This window comes from Rhinolophus hipposideros (assembly GCF_964194185.1).
Source record: "Rhinolophus hipposideros genome assembly, chromosome: 19".
NCBI lineage: Eukaryota > Metazoa > Chordata > Mammalia > Chiroptera > Rhinolophidae > Rhinolophus > Rhinolophus hipposideros.
The window spans coordinates 32986561-33012902 of NC_138065.1; the positions used below are offsets into that span (position 1 = coordinate 32986561).

The 26342-nt window shown below is 35.0% G+C and overlaps 1 protein-coding gene across 1 annotated transcript in view; it reads left to right on the forward strand.

The window, feature by feature from the left end:
* The window catches only part of LOC308487796 (membrane cofactor protein-like), a gene marked incomplete at both ends in the record, with an annotated part of 39321 nt that extends 13777 nt beyond the window's left edge, over positions 1–25544 (forward strand). Inside the window, 8 exon segments of the mRNA XM_081026510.1 lie at positions 3464–3549; positions 4133–4330; positions 17137–17319; positions 17669–17713; positions 17819–17863; positions 20406–20447; positions 24003–24041; positions 25459–25544. Coding sequence (XP_080882636.1) covers positions 3464–3549; positions 4133–4330; positions 17137–17319; positions 17669–17713; positions 17819–17863; positions 20406–20447; positions 24003–24041; positions 25459–25544 — 724 coding nt within the window.
* Positions 25545–26342: the final 798 nt, after the last annotated feature.

Sequence of the window (26342 nt, forward strand, 5' to 3'; positions counted from 1 at the left end):
ATTATTGTGAGTGGGTTATGGAAGTCTCCAGCTATTATTGTAGGAAAGCCTGTTATGTAGAAATGGGTATTTCTCCCTCAATTCATATATTTTCATGGTCTGTATTTAGGTGCATAAATATTTATAATTGTTATATCTTTTGCAATATTGAACCCTTATTAATATATAATGTCCTTCTTTTTTCTTGTAACCTTTTTTGATTTAAAGTCTATTTTCTATGAATCAGTGCAGTACCTCTGCTCTCTTATGGTTACTATTTGCATGGAGTATATTTTTCCATTTTTTCACTTTCTATTTCTTTGTCTTTCAAATGAGTCTCTTATAGACAGCATAGAGTTGAATCATTTGGTTTTATCCATTCTGCCAATCTCTGTCTTTAGATAGGAGAGTATAATCATTTTATATTTCAATAAATAACTGACAAGAAGGACTGCTTTCTGTTATTATGCTATTAGTTTTCTGCATACCTCATAGCTTTTTGTCCCTCCTTTCCTGTTTGGTTTATTTCTGTAGTGAAGTGCTTAAATTCCTGTCTCATTTTCTTTTGCTTGTGGTTATCATGCAATTTACATTTTAAATCCTACAGTTACCATACTCCAGTTTGAATTTATACTAACTTAACTTCAGTTAATTACAAAAACTGCTCCTTTAGAGCTCTGTTCCCACCCCTTTAGATTGTTGATGTCTTACTGGCCTCCACAGTAATAATTATAATCCTAGCTTCTACAGTAATGTATTGATTTTCTTTTAAAGGGTTAGTTTCTCAAATTACATAGAAAAGAAGAATTGTACTACAAACCATTGTTACAATAATTCTAGCTTTAATAATTGCTTATGTATGTTCCTTCAAAGAAATGTTTATTTATCCATATGCCTATGGGTTACTTTCTGGTGTCACACTTTAGGACTCCCTTCAGCATGTTTTCAGGTGAGGTCTAGTGGTAACAAACTGCTTCAGCTTTATTTCTGGGAAAGTCTTAATATCTTCTCACGTTTGAAGCATGGTTTTGCTGGATAGAGGATTTTTGGTTGACAATTTTTTTCTTTTAGCACTTTGAGTTTATCAGCTTAGTCTTCTGGCCTCCAGGTTTCTGATGAGAAATCTGCTCCTGATCTTATTTAGGATTCCCTCTACATGTTGATTCACTTCTCACTTGTGGCTTTAAAGGATCTCTCTGTCACTGGTTTTTAAAGTTCGATCATTCTGTATCTTACTGTGGATCTCTTGAGTTCATCTTACTTGGAGTTTGTTGAGCTTTTGAACATTTATATTAATGTCTTTCATCAAATTTGGGAAGTTTGTGGCCCTTACTTTAGACAGTCTCTCTGCCCCTTTCCTCTCTGTCTTCTCTTTCTGAGAGTACCACAGTGCATATATTGGTCTACTAATTGATCCCCACAGGTACTACAGGGCCTTTAGGCTCTGTTCACTTTTCTTCAACCGTTTTTCTTTCTGTTCCTTAGACTTAATAATTTCCATTGTCCTTTCTCCAAGTTCACCGATTCTTTCTTTTGCATGCTAAAAATTACTAATTCTTCCAGTGAATTTTTCATTGAAGTTATTGTACTATTCAACTCCAAAATTTCCTTTTGTTTTTTTCTAGGTTTTATGTCTCCTAATTGATATCAAAATTGTGTTTACACGTTGTTTTATTGACTTTCTAGTTTCTTCCTTTAGTTCTTTGAGCATCTTTAAAACAGTTATTTTAAAGTCTTTGTGTGTTGGATTTGGAATTAGGTCTTTTCCAGGGAGAATTTATGTTAATTTATGTTTTCGTTTGAATGGGCCATACTGTTTCTTTGTATGCCTTGTGATTTCTTTTGTTTTTTTAAATGGACATTTGAAACTAATAATGGGGTAACACTGGAAATCAGATTCTCCTTCCCAGAGCTTCTTATTTTCTGTGTTTTTGGTGGTGTTTTTTTGATGTTGTTGTTGTACAGTCTGAGGATCAGCCTGATGCGTAAACTGAAGGTCTTCTCAGTTCTTTTCTGAGCTCTCCTCTGGGCATGCACAGTTCACTATCTAATTTTCCCCACATAAGCAGTTTTTTTGAATGTCTTTGTTTCAGTGTCTGGCTTCATGAAGGGGAAACAGCAAAAAATGAAATGGGGATGCAAAGGACAATGGACATTTCCCTACAGAAGTCACTTTAGTAGGCACAGAATGGGCTTGCTAGAGTGGGGGACATGTGACAGTAATGGTTGCCCACATCTTTATCTGCTATTCTATGATCAAGAGCAGCGGTCAGTGATAACAGTACAGATCCCTGATATTTCTGAGGATTGGGTCCCATTTTCCCTCCCTGGCTGTTAATATGCTGCTCCAGAAACACATGACCTCCTAGGAATGGGGGTGGGTAGTTGCCATTATGCTAAGAGCTGAAGGTGACCATATCAATGGAATTTCCCTATCCAAGTCTTTTCCTGGAACTTGCAAGCCTTCAAGAGATTCTAGAGTTCCAAAATTGTTACATCAGATAGATTCTAGCACTGCACTTTTTGTCTAGGTGGGGAGCTAGATTCTTGGTGCATCCTACCCTGCCGTCATCCCAGAATCCTCTACTAATACACTGTAATGTAGAATCAATGTGTGAGCCTTTGGGGGAAAAGTCAGCTGGAAGCGTGTACAGGCAATTTCACTGACGGTTTTTTACTTGATCAAGGAAAAATATCTGGGCTAAAGTTAGAAGCTGTTAGGCACTTTGAAGAGTACCAACAGGTTAAGACATCCACTTTTCTCAAAAGGTTGTAGCCCTATTGAGAAGGTCAATATATACAGAGAGGTGTCAAAGCAAAATAGTAAATGAGAAGTACCGAAGGAATAGACTTATTCATGGTCATTACAATGAGAGTCCAGAAGGAAGGGAGAGATTTTGAGTAGGAGTTTTCCTGAGCTACTTCTAGGAAGATATTGCAATCTGAAGAACATTTATAAGAGCTAAAACTTACCTAGCACTTACTGTGTGCCAGATGCTAACTCATATAATCATCAAAACTAGCACCCAAGACATACACTATTGTTCCCTTTTTAGTTGAGGAAACCAAGCAAGAGAAACAATGGCCAAGCTCAAATAACAAGACACTTATGGAGCTGGGACTCAAATATACGCAGGCAAACTCTAGTGCCTGACCTCTACTCAGTGGTCATCCTGATTGAGCAGAATGGAAGGAGTAAAAGCAGAGAAGTTAACGTGTGTGATTGCCAGAGATGGTGAACACCTGACTGACAGGCATGACATATTTATTTAGACATTTTGCTCTAGGTCAGTGTGCTCGAAGCAGAAACTATTTATTTCATTAAATTGCAGATTTAGTTAGTATTTTCATAATACATTGTTTAAGAAACTCCTCCCTGAGACTACTGCAGTGCAAAAAAACAACCGTATGAAAGTTTTCTTCATTATTATGTGCATGATGTTAAGCGGTAAAGAAAACAATAATCTTTCCTTTTCTCATTTAGTTTTCACTTAGTTGGAAGAGAAATTTTACATTGTGATCTTGCTGAAAATAGTGTGGCTTGGGATGGTGATCCCCCAACTTGTGAAAGTAAGTATATTCTCTCTTTAGAATTTAGAGCATCAGCTGTCACACATTTTGGCCTCGGATTTACACTTTTAAATTAACAAAGATCCCACAGGGCTTCTTTTCAGATGGGATATGTAGTCAATACTGATTTTTTTGGAATTGAAACTGAGAAGTTTTAAAAAATAATCATCTATTAATTCATTAGTAAGAACAGTAAGCAAAATGCCCATTAAAAATGTGCAATATATTTTTTATGAAAAGTGAAATTTTTCTAACATAAATATTGAGGATAGTGGCATTGTTTTACATTTTTGCACATCTCTTCAATATTTGGCTTAAAGGAAGACCTCAGTATTCAAATTTTGCAATAACACAGCATTTGTAGCTTCTGGCAAATTTCACCATACACTCCTTAGAATGAAAATGAGAAAACATGACACATTTTCTCATAGAACTTTCTTCTAAATGGATAGTGGGTTCACAGCTAGATTGGAGAAATCATGTTAATGAATGTATTGAAGGCAGTTTGTAAAACATTACTAATGCTGTCTTAATGTTTTACCTTTTCTTTGGCCTTTCCTGTTCTCTTTTTTCTCTTTTTAAGAGATTTTGTGTAAACCTCCTGGACAAATACCAGATGGGAAATACACCAATAGCCACAAGGATACTTTTGAATATAATGAAGTAGTAATTTATAGTTGTAATCCTTCCAGTGGACCAGATGAATATTCACTTGTTGGAGAGAGCAAGTTGATTTGCTCTGGGTTTGATACATGGAGTAGTGACCCTCCTGAGTGTAAAGGTAATATATTTATGTTTATTTTTTCATTTATAAATAGTATGTAAACACTTTGTATATAGTTTTATGAACAAGTAAACTAAACAGCCATATGTGCTTTTTCCTCTTTTTCATTAGTTTCTTATTTAATTAGGTAAATAGAATAAAAAATAATTCTAGTTGTCGAGTTCCCTAACCTTCACTCCACATGTTCTTGACATTCCAATTTGTGGAATTTGTATATTGTGAATTACTGTGTAGATGTATGAGTTTAAGATTTTTTTTTTTTGTTTCTAAGTATTAAAACAACACACATCGGCTTAAAAATAACAGAGTTTTATCTTGTATTGCAAGAAGTCTGAGAGTTCTGGCTAGAGGAAATGGTAGAGTATATTGTAAAGCACTGACCCTCTCGCCGATAAGATTAATAAACTCCAGATTTCACATACAGGCTGTCATGCAGGGTCTCTAGTCCCGCTCCCTACATAAGAACGCAGGACATGGTGAGGCCAAAAAGGCACACCCGTGGAGCCATAGATAGTGGAGTCATACCATTATAGTCTCGCTGGCATCTGGTTTGGAGACACAGGGAACAGGATCCACACTATCCGCAACCTGCTGTCCAATTCTCTCTGCCAACCAACCAACCTCACTTGCTAGCTGCAATCTGCTGTGCTAACTGCAGTCTCCTCTGCTAGCTCAGCCACCATCTTCTTGCAAGCCCCCATTTGCTGCTAGCGTAGTCACGGCAGTTATATTAGTGGCTAATGGCTCACTGGTTACAGCTGATAGCCAACTAGCCACAGCTGATGGCGATCCAAACACAGTAGATGGCCATTTACTACCTGAGCCAGCACCTTTCCACGTGAGGATGAGAGCCTGGAAACTGCACTCCTAGCTCTGTCCCCACACAGGTATACCTTTTTAAATTATTCTTTGCTTTATTGCACTTCACAGATACTGCATTGTTTAAAAATTGAAGGGAAGACTCTCACTAGCAAAAAGATTATGCCTTGCTTTATTTTGATACTCATTTTATTTCTGTGGTTTGAGAGCAAACCCTCAATATCTCCTACATACGCCTGTACAGTGGTACCTTGGTTTTCTAACGTAATCCATTCTGGAAGACCGTTAGAGTTGTGAAACGTTCGAAAACAGCTGAGAGCTAATCCTCAGGATCTTGCACTCAGAGGAAGCCATGTGACATGTTCGACTTTCGAGGCATGTTTGAAAACCGAAGCATTTACTTCCGGGTTTATGGCGTTTGTAAGCTGAAATGTTCGTCAACGGAGACGTTCGAAAACCGAGGTACTGCTGTACTTTAAAAAGAATTTTAAAGGTCTTAGAGTGTGATTTAAAACATGGAGGCACTGGAGGTTGACTCTTTTTCCTATTAAATATTAATTTTTTCAGTTTGAGTTGACATTTAATAATAATATTTCACATTTGACTCTCAAAAAAAAGAAACCACTAAATACCAAAACACTCTTGTCAACTGCGAATGGAACGTTCTATACATGATCTGATCACAGTGAAATGAATGTAGAAATCAAAATAAAGATATCTATAAAATCCCCAAATATATGAAAATTATGCAAGATATTTCTAACTAACCCATGAATCAAAAAAGTCACAAGAAAAATTAGTGTTTTTAATTGAATAAAAATAAAAATACATCGTATCAAAATTTGTGGGGTGGAGGAACAGCATTGTGTAGGAGGATACTAATAGCATGAAATACTATACTATGGAAAAGGGGGAAGTGTCTGAAATAAGTCATTTAAGCTTCTACTTTATGAAACTAATAAAGAAGAGGAAATTGTACCCCAAACAAGGAAACAGAAGGAAATTATAAAGATAGAAATCAACGAAATGGAAAAGGTAGAGAGAATTAATGAAACCTACCTGTAGTTCTTGGACAACATCAATAAAATGTTTTAACATATAAAGACTCTGACAAGAAAAAAAAAGTTTTAATTACCAATATCAAGATTGAAAAAGAGGACATCACTAAATGTCCTGCAGACATTTAAAGGCTAATAAGAGAATAGCAGGAAAAACTTTATGCCAATAAATTTGACAACTTAAACCTTCTCACTAAAAGAACTGTTCTTCCTGGGCTAATTACCAAACATTTCAGGAGTAAATAATAGCAGCTCTACACAAACTCGCCAGGAAATTACAAAAGAGGAGGATACTCTTCACCTCATCTCATGAAGACAACATTGCCCTGATATCAAAACCAGACAGCAATATTTCAGGAAAATTATGAATAATATCCATAATGAACATAGAACCAAAACTTCTTTCCAAAACATTAACAAATCAAATCCCTGCATGTGTAAAAATAAGAATATGTCATAATCAAGTGGAATGTATTCCTTGAATGGAAGGTTGATTCAAATTAAAAAACAGATCAGTGTAATTTACCATATAAAGAGGCTATAAAGAAGGAAAAAATGCAGGATCATCTTAATACATACGGGGTAAAAAAGCATTTGGCAGAATTCATATGGGGGAAAAAGGCATTTGGCAGAATTCTCATCGTTTCGTTATAAAACTTCTCAGAGACTAAGAATAGAAGGGAACTATCTGTCCTGATAAATGACTCCTACAAAAATCCCATAGCTAACATTTCACTTATTGGTAGATGACTGTTTCATTTCCCTCTAACGTAGGAACAAGACAAGGATGTCTACTCTCACTGCCCTGTCACAATAAGGCAAGAAATAGAAATAGGCATATGTATTGGAGAGAAAGAAATTAAGTAGGCTATAGTCACTATGACATGATTGTCTCAATAGAAAATTTGAAAGACTGAAGTTTTAACCAGATTGCAAACACAGCATCAATGTACAGCAATCAATTGCATGTCTATATACTATTAGTAGTAAACTATTAGAAACTGAAATTTTTAAGTAATATTTACAAAAGCTCCAAACTACATATAATATTTGAAAATAAATTTCATAACGTGTACCTTTTGAGTTTTAAAAATAACTAAACATTTATAAAAGACATTAAAGAAGACCTTAGTAGAGAGAAATTCAGTGGTCATGGATTGCAAGACTGAATTATAATAAAGATGTGAATTTCCATAATTGATCTATAATTTCAGCACAATCTCAATAAAATCCCAGTAGAACTTTTTGTATAAATTGATGAACTGATTCTAAAATGTATATGAAAAGACAAAAGAAGTATAATAGTAAAAATTTTGAAAAAATTGGAGCACTCATTCTAGTTAGTGTCAAGATTTATTATAAAACATAAGCATGTAATCAACACAGCGTGATATTGGTGAAAGGATGGTCTTAGAGAACAATAGAATAGCATAGAGTCCAGAACAGACCCTTTCAAATGTTTCCAGTTCATTTCATTGCAGATGTACAAAGAATCCAGTAGAAAAATGGTAAAGAACAGGCACAATTTGATATCTGTGTTAAAAAAATAAATAAAAGGCCTCAATCCACGTTAACACCATGAACATTTACTCAAAGCATTATATACTTAAAGAAAAAAACCTAAAAATATAAAACTTATATAAAAATATAGAAGATATTTGTGATCTAGACAAAAGTTTCTTAAATACAATCCTAAAAGAATGCTCCTTTAAAGAAAAAAAGTGAATAAATGGGACTTCTTAAAAACTCAAAAGTTCTGCTCTCATAAAACAGTTATAATAATGAAAACAATGAGTCATAGACTGGGAGAAAATATTTGCAAAGCACATATCTATGATATGTAAAGATATATAGAGAACTCTCAAAACAAATAATAAAACATGCCATTTTTAAAAAATGAGCAAAAAAGTTCTATGAAAAGTTACTCAATAACTCAGAGATGTTAATGGTTATCAAAAAAATACATGAAAAGTTACTCAATAGCATTAGTAGTCATAAAAATGTAATTTAAAACCACAATTATTAAATCAGGCAATATAGTTTTACAATTAAACACGTTAGAATGGCTAAAACTGAAAATGAAATCCTTAATATCATTACTGTCAAAGATATGGAGCAATGGGAACTCTCATAAATTACTGTTAAGAATGCAAAGTGGTATATCCATTCAAGAACACTGTTTAGTGATTTCTTGAAAAGTTAAACATACAATAGAACTGCAACCCAAGTAGAATGAAACCGTGTTCACATAGAACCATGTATGAGAATATTCATAGCAGAGTTATTTATAACCACCCCACATTGGAGACATCCACATGTCCTTTAATGGTGAATGGGTGCACAACCATAGTACATCCATACAATGGAATAATACTCTACAGTAAAAAGGAGTGAGCTTCTAATCCATGCAACGATAGGAATGAATCTCAAATGCATTATGCTAAGTGAAATAAGCCATATGCAGAGGCCATGATCCCATTATGACATTCTGGAAAAACTACATTATAGAGATGAAAACAGATCAAATGATTGGGTGGTTGGGGTGGTGGGGAAGGTTGATTACAAAGTGGCCGGAGGAAATGTTACAGGTAATGGAACTTTTCTATGTCTTTATTGTGGTGGTAATTACATGATTAGTATTTGCATTTATCAAAACTCATAAAGCCGTACTCTTAAAAGGGTGAGTTCTCGTGCAACAGTTATAAGAATGAAAAATGAGTTGTAAACTGGGAGAAAACATTTGTAAAGCACATACCTATGATATGTAAAGATATTTAAAGAACTGCAAAACAAATAATAAGAAAACACCACATTTTAAAAAAACGAGCAAAAAAAGTTGTATGAAAAGTGACTCAATAACCCAAAGAGGTCTGACAACTGACTTCGCGAACTTGCCACCGTGTGCTTATCTGGGCAGGACTGTATGAGCAGCTTGGTAAGGTTTCATAACCTTGGTGTATCAGTGTCTCACACCTGTGTTCATGTTGACGTTTTGCAGTGTCTTGCTGAGTGGCGTTTGTTATTGTTGTTGCGTGTTTTTGTGTGCTGTCTCCAGAATGTCTGAGCTTGAATAAGAGCAACGAACAAACATTACATTTCTTGTTAAAATTAGCAAGAGTGAAAGTGAAATCAGGAACATGTTAGTCCAAGTTTATGCGAACGGTGCAATGAAGAAAACGGCAGTGTAGAAATGGATGAAACATTTTTTTCTTGAGGGGAGAGAACGCGACACTGATGAAGAGAAGTCAGGGCGGCCAGTAACGAGCAGAACTGACAAAAACATTGGAAAAATTCATCGAATTGTGAGTCAAAATCATCAGCTAACCGTGAGAAGCATAGCAGACCAAGTAAACATCAATAGAGAAACAGGAATATTTTAACTGAAAATCTTAGCAAGAGAAAGGTGTGTGCAAAAATGGTCCCGAAGGAGCACTTGCATAAGAACAGTGCACCAGCTCACACAGCATTGTCTCTGAGTGAGTTTTTAGCCAGTAAACAAATAACTGTATTGGAACACCCTCTCTATTCACCTGATCTAGCCCCCAAAGACTTCTTTCTTTACCCGAAGATAATGGGTGTATTGAAAGGAGGGCATTTTGATGAAACTCAGGACATAAAGGATAATTCGACGTCAGTTCTGATAGCCAGTCCAGAAAAAGAGTTCCAAAATTGCTTTGAAGTGTGGACTGGGCACTGGCTTTGGTACATAGCTTTCCAAGGGGAGTACTTCGAAGGTGACCATAGTGATATTCAGCAATGAGGTGTGTAATACTTTTTCTAGGATGAGTTCATGAACTTAATTGTCAGGGCTCATATATAAATTATGTCCATCAAATCTAACTTAAAATCATTAGTATGATAAACAGCAGTTTAGCACAACAGACAATAAATCAGTGAACCCAAAGTGAGGACAGTAGTATCTAACATAATTTGATAGAAATATTTTTTGAAAAGAGAGGGAAAGAGACTTACCGACCTGGGGAAGAGTAGCAAGCAGTCAAACATATAAGTTAATGGAGTTTCTGAAAGATAGGAAAAACAACAGTATTGACAATTGTTTGAATAAATGTTTGTCTGCAATTATCCACTTTTGATCCAAAACAACCGAACAAGTCCAAGATATTCAGTGAACCTAACAAGGTAAATAAATTTCAAAAAATTACCAAGAATTCCCCACTACACTAAACATATCATGGTTGAACTTCTGAAAACAAAAGGTGAAAGGAAAAGCAGCTAATGAGAAAGGGGAAAAATCGCATTGCCCCTTTCCTCTAAGAATGACAGATGACTTCTCTTAAGGAACTATGGAGACTAGAAGACAGTAATATCTACTAAAGTACGGAGAGGAAAACACAACCTAGAAATCTCTGTCAAGGAGAAATGTTTGATTTTTTATTTTTCTTTTTTTTTTTTAATTTATTTATTGGGGTGACAATTGTTAATGAAATTACATAATTTCAGGTGTACAATTCTGTATTACATCATCTATAAATCCCAATGTGTGTTCACCACCCAGAGTCAGTTCTCCTTCCATCACCATATATTTGATCCCCCTTACCCTCATCTCCCTCCCCCCACCTCCCTACCCTCTGGTAGCCACTAAACTATTGTCTGTGTCTATGAGTTTTTGTTTCTCATTTGTTTGTCTTGTTTTTGGTTTATATACCACTTATCAGTGAAATCATAGGGTTCTCTGCTTTTTCTGTCTGACTTATTTCGCTTAGCATTATACTCTCATGATCCATCCATGTTGTCACAAATGTACCTATATCATCTTTTCTTACCACTGAATAGTATTCCATTGTGTATATATACCACAACTTTATCCATTCATCTATCGAAGGACATTTTGGTTGTTTCCATGTCTTGGCCACTGTAAACAAAGCTACAATGAACATTGGAGCACACGTGTCTTTATGTGTAATTGTTTTCAGATTTTTTGGGTAGATACCCAGGAGAGGGATTGTTAGGTCATACGGTAATTCTATTTGTAATTTTTTGAGGAACCTCCACACTGCCTTCCATAACGGCTGCACCAGTCTGCATTCCCACCAACAGTCCATGAGGGTTCCTTTTACTCCACAGCTTCTCCAACACTTGTTACTATTTGTCTTGTTGATGATAGCCATTCTGACTGGGGTGAGGTGATATCTCATTGTGGTTTTTATTTGCATTTCTCTGATGGTTGGTGATGTTGAGCATTTTTTCATATGTCTATTTGCCATTTGTATTTCCTCTTTGGAGAAATGTCTCTTCAGGTCCTCTGCCCATTTTTTCAATTGGTTGTTTGTTTTGTTGTTGTTGAGATTCATGAGTTCCTTGTATGATTTGGATATTAGCCCCTTATCAGAGGCCCTGTTTGCAAAAATCTTCTCCCATTCAGTTGGTTGCCTCTTTATTTTGTCGATGGTTTCTTTTGCTGTGCAGAAGCTTTTAAGTTTCATATAGTCCCATTCATTTATTTTAGCTTTTACTTCCATTGCCTTTGGAGTCAAATTCATAAAATGCTCTTTGAACCCAAGGTCCATAAGTTTAGTACCTATGTTTTCTTCTGTGCAGTTTATTGTGTCAGGTCTTATGCTTAAGTCTGATCCATTTTGAATTAATTTTGGTTCATGGTGACAGATAGCAGTCCAGTTTCATTCTTTTGCACATGGCTATCCAATTCTCCCAGCACCATTTATTTAAGAGGCTGTCTTTCCTCCATTGTATGTTTTTAGCCTCTTTGTCAAAAATCATCTGTCCATATTTCTGTGGTTTTATTTCTGGTTTCTCAATTCTATTCCATTGGTCTATGTGTCTGTTTTTCTGCCAATAACATGCTGTTTTGATTATTGTAGCCCTGTAGTACAAGGTAAAGTCAGGGAGTGTGATACCTCCAGTTTTATTGTTTTTTCTTAAGATTGCTTTGGCTATTCGGGGTCTTTTGTGGTTCCAAACAAATCTGATGATTTTTTCTTCTTTTCTTTAAAAAGTGCCATTGGGATTTTGATGGGGATTGCATTAAATCCTTATATTGCTTTGGGTAATATGGCCATTTTAACTATGTTGATTCTTCCAATCCATGAGCACAGAATATCTTTCCCTTTCTTTGTATCTTCTTCAGTTTCTTTCAAAAATGTCTTATAGTTTTCAGCATATAGGTCCTTCACATCCTTGGTTAAGTTTATTCCTAGGTATTTTATTATTTTTGCTGCAATTGCAAAAGGAATTGTTTTTTGTATTTCTTTTTCTGAAATTTCATTGTTAGTATATAGGAATGCAGTGGACTTTTGTACGTTGATTTTGTAGCCAACAACTTTACTGTATTCGTTGATTGTTTCTAATGGCATTTTGGTGGAGTCTTTAGGGTTTTCTATATATAGCATCATGTCATCTGCAAAGAGTGATAATTTCACTTCTTCATTCCCAATTTGGACGCCTTTTATTTCTCTTGCTTGATTGCTCTGGCAAGGACGATGTTGAAAAGCAGAGGTGATAGGGGACAGCGCTGTCGTGTTCCGGAACGGAGAGCAAAGGGCTTCAGTTTTTCACCGTTAATTATGAGATTAGCTGAGGGCTTGTCATATATGGCGTTTATTATGTTAAGGTATTTTCCTTCTATACCTATTTTATTAAGTGTTTCAATCATAAATGGATGTTGTATCTTGTCAATTGCTTTTTCTGCATGAATTGATATAATCATACAATTTTTGTCCTTTATTTTGTTTATGTGATGTATCACATTGATGGATTTGCAGATGTTGAACCATCCTTGTGCCCAAGGGATGAATCCCACTTGGTCGTGATGAATGATCTTTTTAATGCATTGTTGTATTCGATTTGCTAGAATTTTGTTTATGATTTTTGCACCTGTATTCATCAGACATACTGGTCTGTAGTTTTCTTTTTTTTTCTGTTGTCCTACCAGGTTTTGGTATCAGGGTAATGTTGGCCTCATAAAATGAGTTAGGGAGTACTGTCTCTTCTTCAATTTTTTGGAAGAGTTTGAGCAGGATTGGTATTAGATCCTCTTTGAAGGTTTGGTAGAATTCACTTGTGAAGCCATCTGGCCCCGGACTTTTGCTTTTGGGAAGGTTTTGGATGACTGATTCTATTTCGTTACTGGTGATTGGTCTGTTTAGATTTTCCAGTTCTTCATGGTTTAGCCTTGGAATTCTATATGTTTCTAAAGAACTTGCCCATCTCTTCTAGGTTATTGAATCCGGTGGCATACAGTCCTACATAGTATTCTTGGATGATCCTTTGTATTTCTCTGGTGTCCTCGATAACTTCCCCTTTTTTTTTCTGATTTTGTTAATTAGTGTCTTTTCTCTTTTTATCTTAGTGAGTCTAGCCAAGGATTTGTCAATTTTGTTAATCTTTTCAAAGAACCAGCTCTTTGTCACATTAATTTTTTCTGTTGTCTTTTTTGTTCTCTATTTTATTTAGTTCTGCGCTGATTTTTGTTACTTCCTTTGTTACTTCCTGCTGACCTTGGGTTTCACTTCTTTTTCTAGATCTTTAAGGTATAACATGAGGCATTTATTTGGGATTTTTCTTATTTCTTGAGATAGGCCTGTAATGATATAAATTTCCCTCTTAAAACTGCTTTCGCGGCATCCCAAAAATTTTGGTAGGATGTATTTTCATTGTCATTTGTTTCTATGCATCTTTTGATCTCTCCTCTAAGTTCTTCTTTGACCCAGTCGTTCTTTAAAGGTATGTTGTTTAATCTCCATGTATTTGTGTCTTTTCCTGCTTTCTTTTTGCACTTGATATCCACTTTCAAAGCCGTTTGATCAGAGAATGTGCTTGCTATGATTTCAATCTTCTTAAATTTGCTGAGGCTGATTTTATGCCCCAATATATGGTCTATCTTTGAAAATGTTCCATGTACACTAGAAAAGAATGTATAGTCTGACATTTTAGGATGAAGTGCTCTATATATGTCAATTATGTCCATTTCATCTAACGTGTCATTTAGGGCTGCTATTTTGTTATTTATTTTCTGTTTGGATGTTCTATCCATAGCTGTCAATGATGTATTTAAGTCCCCTAGTATAATTGTGTTTCGGTCAATTTCTCCCTTTTGTTCTGTTAGTAGTTGTTTGGTATATTTCGGTGCTCCCTGAATGGGGGCGTAAATATTGATGACTGTATGTCTTCTTGTTGTATAGTCCCCTTTACCATTATGAAATGTCCATCTTTGTCTCTTGTTATCTTTTTCACCCTGAAGTCTGTTTCATCTGATATCATTATGGCTACACCTGATTTTCTCTGGGTACCATTTGCTTGGAGTGTCAATTTCTACCCTTTCACTTTGAGTCTACGATTGTCCTTGTAGCTGAGATGTGTCTCTTGGAGAGAGCATATGGTTGGGTTTAGTTTTTTGATCCAATCTGCTACTCTGTGCCTTTTTATTGGTGAGTTCAGTCCATTTACATTTAGTGTGATTATTGATATGTGAGGATTTCCTGTCATTCTATCTTTAGTTTTCTGGTAAGGCTGTGTCTCCATTGTTCCTTTGCCTTTTTGTTGTTGTCTATTATTTCTGTGTGGTGGTATTCTATGATGTTTCCTTCTGTTTCTTCTTTTATTACAGTATATATTTCAGTTCTGGATTTTTTTTGAGTGGTTACCCTTAAGTTTATGTAAAAGAAGGTTTGATATTCAGAGTAGTCCATTTTCTTCAAGACTCTTACTTTCTCCATTCCCATATTCCGGTTCAGGCCTTTACGCTCCCCCTTTTTATGTTGCCACAAATTGTCCCTGTTGATGGTGGTCAAATAGCCTCCTTTAGTATTTCTTGTAGTGCAGGTCGTGTATTAGAAAATTCTCTCAACTTCTGTATGTCTGGAAAGGTCTTTATGTCTTTATTGGTCTTGAGGTCTTTATGTCTCTATATGTAGGTCTTTATGTCTTTATTCCTCCTTCATATCTAAAGGATATGTTTGCTGGATATATTATTCTTGGCTCATAATTTCTCTTTTTCAATAGTTTGAATATTTGATTCTACTCCCTCCTGGCTTGTAGAGTTTCTGCTGAAAAATCTGATGATAATCTAATGGGCTTTCCTTTGTAGGTTACCGTCTTCTTTTCCCTGGCTGCCTTGAGGATTCTTTCTTTGTCGTTGATTTTAGACAGCTTCAATACAATGTGCCTTGGAGAAGGCCTGTTGGGATTGAGGTAGTTAGGTGTTCTATTTGCTTCTTGGATTCGAGGATCCAGTTCTGTCCACAAGTTTGGGAAGTTCTCATCAACAATTTGTTTGAATATATTCTCTGTTCCCTTCTGTCTTTCTTCTCCTGCTGGTATGCCCATTATTCTTATATTGCTCTTTCTGACAGAGTCAGAAAGTTCTTGTAGAGTTCTTTCATTTCTTTTAAGTCTCAAGTGTCTTTCTTCTTCCATCTGTGTAATTTCCAGGTTTCTATCTTCGATGTCACTGATTCTTTCTTCCATCTGGTCAACTGTACTACCTAAGCTGGTTATTTCATTCTTAACTTCTTTTACTGAGTTCTTCGTCTCCAGAAATTCTATTTTGTTCTTTTTTAAAATTTAAATCTATTTCGTAAAATGGTCATGTTGTTCTTTGATTGCATTTCTGAGTTCATTAAATTGCCTTTCTGTGTTTTCTTGCATCTTGTTGAGTTTTTTCAGAAATGCAATCTTGAATTCTCTGTCATTTAAGTCATATATTTCCTTATCTTTAAGTTCCTTTTCTGGAGACTTTTCACTTTCTTTCTGAGCTGTCTTGTTACCTTGGTTATTCATGGCGATTACTGATTTATTATTTCTCTTCCTAGACATCTACAGGAGTGGCTTCTGCAACAGGTTGATAGGAAGAGGTCTTTCTTTTGTTTTCCAGTACTTGTTGGTAGAATGTTTTATTTTCTCTCCGACTGCAGCCTTTTTTTTCTCTTTCACACGGTAGTTTTATGTGTTCTATACACTATTCCAGCTTCTCACACAATGGGGGTATTCCCTGGGAGATGGGCTTCTCCTCTGTTAATAGTTCTCCTGGATCACAGGGCGCAGTGTCTGTGTGGGTATGTGGAGAGCTTTTGAAGTTCAAAGCTCTCCTGCACCAGATTCAGAGCTCGTATGTTTTAGCAGTTCTGTTTACTCCTTCAGGGAACGCCCAGATACATGGGGTCAGTAGTGGGGTGAGTTGTGAGCTGGTCCTGCTTCCACAGCTCCCTCCCCTTTGCCGGTATTAGTTGGGCTGCGAATCTGTGTCTGTGGTCCACAGTTAGTAGAACAGCAAATATTCTTTTCTTTTGATCTGACACTGCTACTGTTCCGTTTCTAGCACTGGGCAGGTGGGGGCTGGTTGACCTCTGGGAAGATAGGAAGGGGCGGCCAGTCTCAGTGAGTAAGGCTTCCGTTCTCTGCTCAGCAGTGAGGGCTTAAACCACCGTTTTCAGCCTTCTTCCCTGTCCTAAACCTCCACTGTCCTACCTCCACTGGCCTTTCTGTTTCTTGAACATCCCAGTTCCTGTATGTTGTTGCTACGTAAGGACTTTGTCTTTGCATGGATAGCTTCTTTCCAACTTTTAAATTTGAGCTCAAGTATTATCTTCTAACAGGAGTTTTTCCTGCCTTTCTCACAAAGCAGGGCACTTTAATGAGTATTAGCATGAAAGGGATAAAAAAATCTCTGGAGCTGAAAAGAATATTGAAAGTTGCTTTTGAACTTTCCCCGAATTTATATCGGGCAGTGATACCAATACACTGTAATGGCAGTCTGTTCTAGGTACAAAAAGATTGTTAGATCTGTTCTCCTGGAATAAAATGCAAAATAAAGTCTTTTGAAAGAAATTAACATACAGCGTTCTATTCCTTGCCTCTTTGTTTCCATTGGAAATTACTACTTTGCACTAGTTTTTTCTGTCCTATGTTAAAACAGCTTTTTATTAATTGTATAATTTCTCCACTTTTCAGTGGTCAAATGTCCGTATCCAGCACTCCAAAATGGAAAATTGGTATCAGGATTTGGGAAAAAGTTTTACTACAAAGCGAAGGTTGTACTTGAATGCAACCCGGGTTATTACCTTAAAGGCAACGACACAATCATCTGTGGAGCTGACAATATGTGGGAGCCTAAGATGCCAGAATGTATTAAAGGTACAAAGGGTGTCTTTTTCCTCTGGGTGTGTTTTTTTATTTCGTTTCTTTGATTTAAATATAAATGATACAGAGTATCGTCATTTCTATGACAGATGTAAAATCACAAGGAATCCTGCTTTTGTTACTTTGTATATTTTCGTAGGGTTAGCACATTATGTACATCACACAGGTATATACATTCTTCTTGTTTGGCTTTTATATGTAAAGGTAGGTAGCAAACAATTTTCAGCAAACTGAAGAATTTTATTTTTATCTAAGTCAAGCATGAAAGGCATAATTCATATAAGTAAAAAGAAAGTGATAATCCTAAGTGGTTGAACTAGTCTAAATTCTTTTTGTTTTCCAGAGTCGATCACTCCCAGTACTAAACCTCCAACTTCGAGTCATTCAGGTTTAATAACACTATGCTTATATTTTTCAAAATTCTTAAATTCTTGGTGAAAATGCCAGTGATAACTCCCAAGTATTTGATCCAATCTGTTATTTTGTTTTCCAGTGTCTGTTCCTACCAGTACACAACCTACAACTTCCAGTGTCTCAGGTTTAGTAACTTCCTAGTTATATTTTTCAGAATTCTTTAAATTGTTGGTGATTTTTTTTTTAATTGGGGAAGGGGAACAGGATTTTATTTTTATTTTTTTGAAATCATTCAAATCCGTGGATATTTTTTAAAATTCTTTAAATATCTTATGATTTATACTGATTCATCATTTTTAGTAATGAAAGTTGGAAGAACATATTTATAGCCATTTTAATTATTATACTGAGGGATTCTAAAATCATTTGCCGTAGCCCTCAGATATAAACAGCTGTGTTAAGTTATATAATAACTGTAAATGTATTTATATGTACAATGATTTAATGCGGTTTTCAATGGATGATATTAAAGTTTAAGTTGGTTGCATTTAAAGCACTTAGACAGTGTCTGGCATATAGGAGGCTCTTCAATGAAGCTCATAATGACTTACAGTATCACATGAATTAATATTAGAGAAGAGGAAGGTAGGTCTGTGGCATTTGTTTTCTAATATGTATGTTTTTTTGTGTCACCAGTTTTCCTATTTTAATTCAGTTTAAAAGTGATCTGTTGACACATGTCTTCCTGGTCCAGGACGGTGTTTCATTTCCCAGACTGTAACCAGTTTAGTTCTTTTTATATAGTCCAATCTGAACTGGGAAATTACTGTCTTCCAGAACAAGACTGGTATTTCTGCCAACTCCACCTCTCCCCACCTCATACAGTTATCTTTTTGTCTTTACTGGGAATTTCTGTTTGGCAACTGAAACTAAATTTCATAGCAACTGAAAGGCAGGGAAAGTCCTTATTTATTAAAGTGAAATGGAGGACTTGTTACATGGACAGTTGATCAACTGCTCTGCTTAAGACTTGAGAGACCATTTTGATATGGTGAGAGGAGTGTCCTCCTGATTTCAGTGCTGCGATCCCTGACTTCTCTTTGGTTTAAGCAGAATCCAGAGACAGGCATAGTGGGAAGAGCATTAGCCTGGGCCGACCTCACTCAGGGTTCTGGTTAGGCTCTGCTTACTCCAGTAACATCCTCTCTGTGGGCTTAGTTTCCTGTTACATCTGAGAGTGTTGCACTCAAGTAAATCTCAATTACTGGCTTCTAATTTGTTGGTATATTTCTGGTTGTCCCAATATTTTAAAGGATTGAGGGGAATTATGCACGTTAATGTGGTAATAGAACACATTTTTCCAATTCGTGTATACCTGGTACCTTGTAATCACCTTGAGTACCTTAGCTGAGTGCTGTGAGGTTTGGGGGTAAAGAGATGGTTTTTTGGTGGACTGCTATATTAAGATTGCAGGTGAACTTCATACTCATCAACACATCCATGTTTACTTACATGGTTCTAGTGGGTTTGTGCGCTGTGGGATACTGTGTTTGTTGATATGCTCTTTTGAAAGAGTTGACCATAAGAATTCATAATGGATTTACAGCTGTAACATTTTAAAGACAGAAGAGTGAATTGATTGTGAGAAACATTTATAAACTACAAGGATTTTTTAAAAAATAGAAAAATTTTTCATGGTTCTGTAAAACATGTTTTATTATCAGTTAAAGGATCAATAGCAACATATGATGTTGTGTGACAATTAAGTTTGCGAACTTGTTGCAACGATGTTGCTAAACTTTTTTGATATCAGAGGGATTATTCATTATGAATTTGTACCAACTGGGCAAACAGTTAACCAAGTTTATTATTTGGAAGTGCTGAAAAGGGTGTGTGAAAAAGTTAGACGACCTGAGCTTTTCACCAACAATTCATGGCTCTTGCATCACGACAATGCATCAGCTCACCCAGCACTGTCTGGGAGGGAGTTTTTAGCCAGTAAACAAATAATTATACTGGAACACCCTCCCTACTCACCTGATCTGGCCCCCAATGACTTGTTTCTTTACCCAATGATAAAGGAAATAGTGAAAGGAAGACATTTTGATGACATTCAGGACATCAAGGGTAATACAATGATAGCTCTCATGGCCATTCCATAAAAAGAGTTCTAAAATTGCTTTGAAGGGTGGACTAGGCACTGGCGTCAGTGCACAGCTTCCCAAGGGGAGTCCTTCGAAGGTAACTGTAGTGATATTCAGCAATGAGGTGTGTAGCACTTTTTCTAGGATGTGTTCACAAACTTAATTGCAGACCTCGTATAATGGTGATGAGGTAGACTTAATTGTGCTGATATGAAAAAATGTGCAAGAAATACTAAGGGAAAAGGAAAGGATAGAGATGGTGTACTATAGTATGCTACTGCTCCAATGGTACTTTTAAAAAATGCATATGTTTATTGTGAACAATTTTTTTACTATTTATTGTTAGGTAACTCCTAGAGTTTCCATTATAAAATAACAAAACTGTAGTGAACATTGTTATGCATACATCCTTATGTACTTTTGTAAATAAATATTTAGGTTAAATTCCCAGAAGTAGAATTGGAAAGTTCAGGAAGTATATGAGTTTTTCATTAAGGCTAATCTTTTTAAAAAAAATTGAAATTAAATCCGTAATACCAGATTGATAAAAGCTGGTGAATGGTATCAAATTTATTTTTCTAGGTGTCAAGCCTACTTCCCAACCTCCAGTTTCAAGTCATCCAGGTTCAGTAGCTCTTCACCCTACTTATATTGTTAAGAACTTCATAAGTGATGGGTGAAAACTGATATCATGTATCAATTTGCATTTCTTTAGTTATCGATGAAGTTGAATTATTTTGGTCTACATTATTTACTCATGTCCTTTGTTCATTTTTCTATTAGGTTTCTAAAATATGCTTGTTGATTTGTCAAAACACATAAATTACAGCCCTTTTAACCTTAAGTGATCATTTTTTCTAGGGTTTTTTTTTCTCTCTTTATTTTTAGTAGTCAGTTTTCTTCGAAAATTTTTATACAGTTGGATATAGATTGCTTTTCATAACTCTAAATAATATGTGAATATGAATTCATAAAATTTCAAACATTACAAAAGTATACAGAGTAAAAGATAAGTCTCTTTTTTCTCTAGTCCATTACGTGAGTTAATCACTTAATAGTTTAGGTGTCTTTATCTGTTTCTGTACATCAGAACAGAATATGGATAAGTCTACATGTTTTGTCTTGTTTTCTTTTTTCTATTCATATTTTTCTAAAACTTACTTTTTACACTTTGTTAGATTGGGGTTGTATTTCGATTTATTCCCATCCTTTTTTTATTATGACTTTAATAGATACCATATTTTATTTAACTATTCTATTAGTGGACATTTATATATACAGAAGTTTTGCATTAATAGGTAATTGGATGTATCGATGTTTTCCCTAATGGCTATGAGAGTTGTGTCTGTTTTGTAAAAGCTTTAGGCTGTCCCCATGCTGAAATTATATAAACATTTCAACCATGTCTTCCAATTGCATTCTTTGCTTTAAAATTATTGGTACATCAGAAATTCTTAAGATATATGGAGTGAGGTAGGGTTCCTTTCCACTCTACCTACTCCTATTTGTTGAATATGTCTTCTCTCCAACTGTTTTGAAATGCAATTTTTATCTTAAATTTTAGTTTAGTCATCTTTCTGTTCTTTTCAACTCTACATTCCTGTGCCATCATCAAATCATGCTTTTTTTCCACTGTTGTATTATGATATGCCTTAATATCTTGCAGAACACTTTTTGTAAATGTTAATATTAAAGTAATATTAATGTAGTATTTCTAGATCAACTTTTTTTTTTTTACCATTTAACCATTTTAAGTGTACATGTACTAACAGCATCTAGTATGTCCCCATTTTCAAGCAACCATCACTACTATCTCCAGAAATTTTCATCTCAAATGACTATATCCATTAAACAATAACTATCTAATATCTCTCCACACAAACACACCGGGAACCTATTCTACTTTCTGTCTCTATGAATTTGACTATTCTACATACATCAATATGTACTTCCACTCATAGAACAGGAATCACTTCTGACTTATTTCACTTAATATGTTTTCAACGTTCATCCACCTTGGAGCAAAAATCAGAATTGTGTTATTTTTATGGCTGAATAATATTTCATTGTTTGTATATGTTTGGTTATCCATTCATCTGTTGATAGACACTTGGGTTGTTTCCAACTTTTGGCTATTTTGAATATACTTCTCTGAATATTGGCATTTGAGTAGCTGTTTGAGTCCCTGTTTTCAAATTTGGGAGTGTATCTCCCTAGGAGTAGAATTGCTGGGCTATGTGGTAATTCTGTGTTTATTTTCTTGAGGAACAGCCATACTGTCTTCCACAGTGCCTGTACCATTTTACATTCCCACTGTCGATGCACAAAGGTTCCAACTTCTCCACCTGTTCACCTACACTTGTTGTTTTCTGTTTTTGATACTAACCATCCTAATGTATATGAGGTGATGTCTTATCATGGTTTTTGTTTGCATTTCCTAATGACTAGAGGTCATGTTTACGTGTGCTTATTGGTGTTTTGTATATCGTGTTTGGAGAAATGTCTCTTCAAGTCTTTGGCCAATTAGTGATTTGGGTGTTTTGTTGTTGTTATTGAGTTTTAGGAGTTCATTATATATTTTGGATATTAGTTCTTTAGCATTTATATGATGTGCAGATGTTTCTTCCCTGTGAATTGCCTTTTTCTGATAAACAGGTTTTTAATTTTGATGAAGTCCAATTTATCTATTTTTTCTTTTGTTACCTGTGCTTCTGGTGTCACATCCAAGAAATCATTGTCAGATCCAACATCATGAAGCTTGCCTTCTATGTTTTCTTCTCAGAATTTTATAGTTTTAGATCTTATGCTTCATTCTTTGATCCATTTTAAATTAATTTTTCTGTATGTTATAAGGTAAGAAACTACATTCTTTTGTATATGGATATCCACTCTTCCAAGAACCCTTTGTTGCAAAGACTCCCTTTTCCCCATGAAATGTTCTTAGCACCCTTGTGTTCATTTGACCATATATGTGAGGTTTTTGTTTCTGGGCATTCTATTCCATTGGTCTGTGTATCTTTATGCAAGGACCACACTGTTTTGATGATTGTAGTTTTGAGTAAGCTCTTAAATCAGCAACGGTGAGTCCTCTTAACTTTGCTCTTTTTTTTTTTTTTAAGATTGTCTTGGTTTTTCCTAATCCCTTGGATTTCACATGAATTATAGGTTGGATTTTTCTATTTCTGAAAAATGCATATTCAAGATGGTGATAGGGGTTGTATTTAATCTGTAGATTGCCTTGTGCAGTATAACATTTTAACAAAATTAAGTCTTCCAGTCCATGAGCACAGGATGTCTTTCCATTTATTTATGTCATCTTCAATTTCTTTCAACATTGTTTCATGGTTTCCAGTATAGGAGCCTTTCACCCCCTTGATTAATTTTATTCCTAAATGTTTTATTATTTTTAATGCTGTTGAAAATGGAATTGTTTTCTTAATTTTCTTGGATTGTTCATTTGTAGTTTATAGAAATAGAACTGATTTTGGGGTGTCAATTTTGTAGCCTACAACTTTGATGAATTCATTTATTAGTTCAGAGAAGTTTGTGTGTATAATCTTTAGAGTTTTCTATGTAAAAGATCATGTCATCTGTAACAGAGATCATTTTAGTTCTTTTATCCCAATTTGGATGCTTTTAATTTCTTTGCCTAATTGCTTCAACTAAAATTTCCAATATTATGTTCAATAGAAGTAGGAAACTCAGGCATCCTGTCTTGCTCCTGATTTTAAGGGGAAAACTTTCAGTCATTCACCGTCGAGTGTGCTGTTAGCAATGAGCTTTTCATAAATGGAGTTTATTATGTGGAAGTTTCCTTCTATTACAGATCAACTTATAAATCATTTATGAAGCCTCCTGTATCTTTTAATTTTAAGTAGAATAAGGTCAATCCTTAGGCCAATTTTGACAATAATCTACTGGTAAACTTACTGTACTACAGAATAGTGTCATAGGAAAAGTTACTAGACAGGAAGAAGAATTCTGATGACATTGAATATAAATTTACAATATTTTATGATACTACTTTTAAGTAGGAGCATTAATACAGTTTATATAAGAAAAGTGAAATTATAAGGGTTTTTGTACAAAGGCAAAAAATCTAAACTTATGAATTTAGACGTCTTTAAGCTTCATTATTTTCTTTCTTTTTTCTAAAAGTTATTTCCATTATTTTTCCAGGTCATCCCTCTCCCACTGAACCACCATCTGAAGTTTTAGGTATTATTTTGATTATTAATGACTGCATTATGAAACGTTAGCATTCTACTTGGAAATAATATATTTCAATTATCTGTAGTTAGAGAAAAAACAACCTGTCACAAATGGATGATAATTGACATTGTACTTATTTTAATAGTGCAGATACCATGACAAATGTAAGCCGTAGTATGTATAATCACATTTAGATAATACAGCTTTTGAGAGATGCCCCCAAATTAGGATTCCTTGTGTGGTTAGGTAACTCTAATGCTGCAATTATGTGTAGATTAAAATTTATAGAACTTGCTTTCCATGTGATGGTAGTATTTTGTGATGACAATTTGTGTAGCATATTTTCTGTAGGCTCACAGGGTTCACACTATATGCTAAAGAAAAAGATGAAGTATAGTTGTGACATTTAAATGAAATACAAATATTTCTTGATGAGTAAATGAAGAAAATATTACTCTTATTTACTTAAACTAGTTTAATAAGGTTAATTTTTTTATAAAAATCATCTTAGGCTTGTTATGTTTTCCCTCTGAATGCTGTCATCAAACTGTTCTTGTGCCAGTAAACCCGGTTCCATCTTAAGAGGTTAAACACTTGATAATTTTTTATGAAAGGAAAAGAGCAGAGGTAAACATGACATTGTATGCTTCAGTTATAGAAATCAAATAACAATAATGGCAGTTTAGAAGCAGAGGTACTACTGATAAACATTTCCAAGAATTAAGATTTTGCATTATTATTTATCACTCTCTGGATATTAAAAAATGCATGTTTAATCGCTTCTTGGCCTTTTGGCTAAGATCAAGTGTAAAAAACGCATGTTTAAGTTTCTTTGCATAATTTTTATCCATGTGCCCTGCTGTTTCACTTGCATGCCTAGAATCTCCTTGGTAATTAAGACTGTTTTAATTTGGGGGTGGGGGTGCATGAGGAAGGATCAATGATAAGATAAAGTATTGTTAGTGAAGATTCTGCAGATTGCATCTATGTAATAGATTAATAGGACTTCATTATGACTTATTCCACAGACCCACTTTTGGCGAAAAATATAATTAATTTTGTAATAAAATTGTAAGAAATGATAGACTGCGGACTGAACTAAACCAACTATAATGGTATATGATACATTTTTAAAACGACTTTCCTCTAACCTAGTAAATTCTAATTGTTCTAATAATAACCTTTACTAAATAACCTAGTGTGGAAGCTACAGCACAAAACCGTGTTGAACCCTAAGCCTGGAATCAGAAGGGTTCAAAGTGATCAAAGTGACCTGGACGCACTAGTGATCTCACTAAACTGGGTTGATAAACTTTTCCCTTGCTGTAGCTTATAAATGATCTGGTCAAAGTGAAAATGCATCTGCTCACTGGAGACTTACATGTGCTCAATCATCTTCAAACTGGTTTTATTTTTTTCTCAGGTGGAGGAACCATTGCTGCTATTGTTATTTCTTCATGTAAGTATCCCAAACTTGGATACCACTTCAATCAAAATATCAATTTGTGAAGAAGTGCATTATTTAATGATTTTTCAGTTTCTGCAGTTTTTATAGCTTGAAATTAAGTATATTAGTCTAGAAACACCTAACCTTTATATGATACACCACCTTGTGTTGGTGATTGTATATTCTTTTATATTCTGTATTTCCGTTTAGTAACAAATCCTAAGTAATACATATATTTCCAAGATGGTAAATCATATGAGTTTGCACCCCAAATGTGCTTTGGGTAATAACTCTAAATTAAACTAAAACTCTTCTTTGGGTTACTGTGGGCCATTTAAGTGATTCTAAGGAATTGCATTTAGACAGTGAAGAGTCCAGATGGAATGTGTACATGCTTAAATAATATTTTCTGAACATGGAAATATAACCAACATTAATTTCTTCTGTTAGATTTTGAATCCTGGTAATTAGTTTTCAGTTACATGTCATTTGTGTTTTGGTTTATTTTAGTGGTTGGCGTAGCACTACTTTCCGGTGGCTTCGTATTTCTTACAAGAAAGAAGAAACGGTAAATTGAACATGTTTATTGAACATATTGGTGCTTCTCACTCTTGTCATACTTTTGTGCAGCTTTTGTTTGTACTCTTTATTGCATGCTGTCTTTTTTAGAAATGTACCTGCGTGAATGTGCCATCCGAATTGCATTTCTTTACTAAACATATTTTGAGCTGCTTTTAATTGTAACGAGAAGTCTGTGCAGAGCTGCTTCAGCTCTTATGAATGTAGGAAAAATTTCTGTGGGGTTTGAGGTTTAAGTTCCCAACAAACCTGTAGGGCCTTCTCTCCTAGGTACACACTAT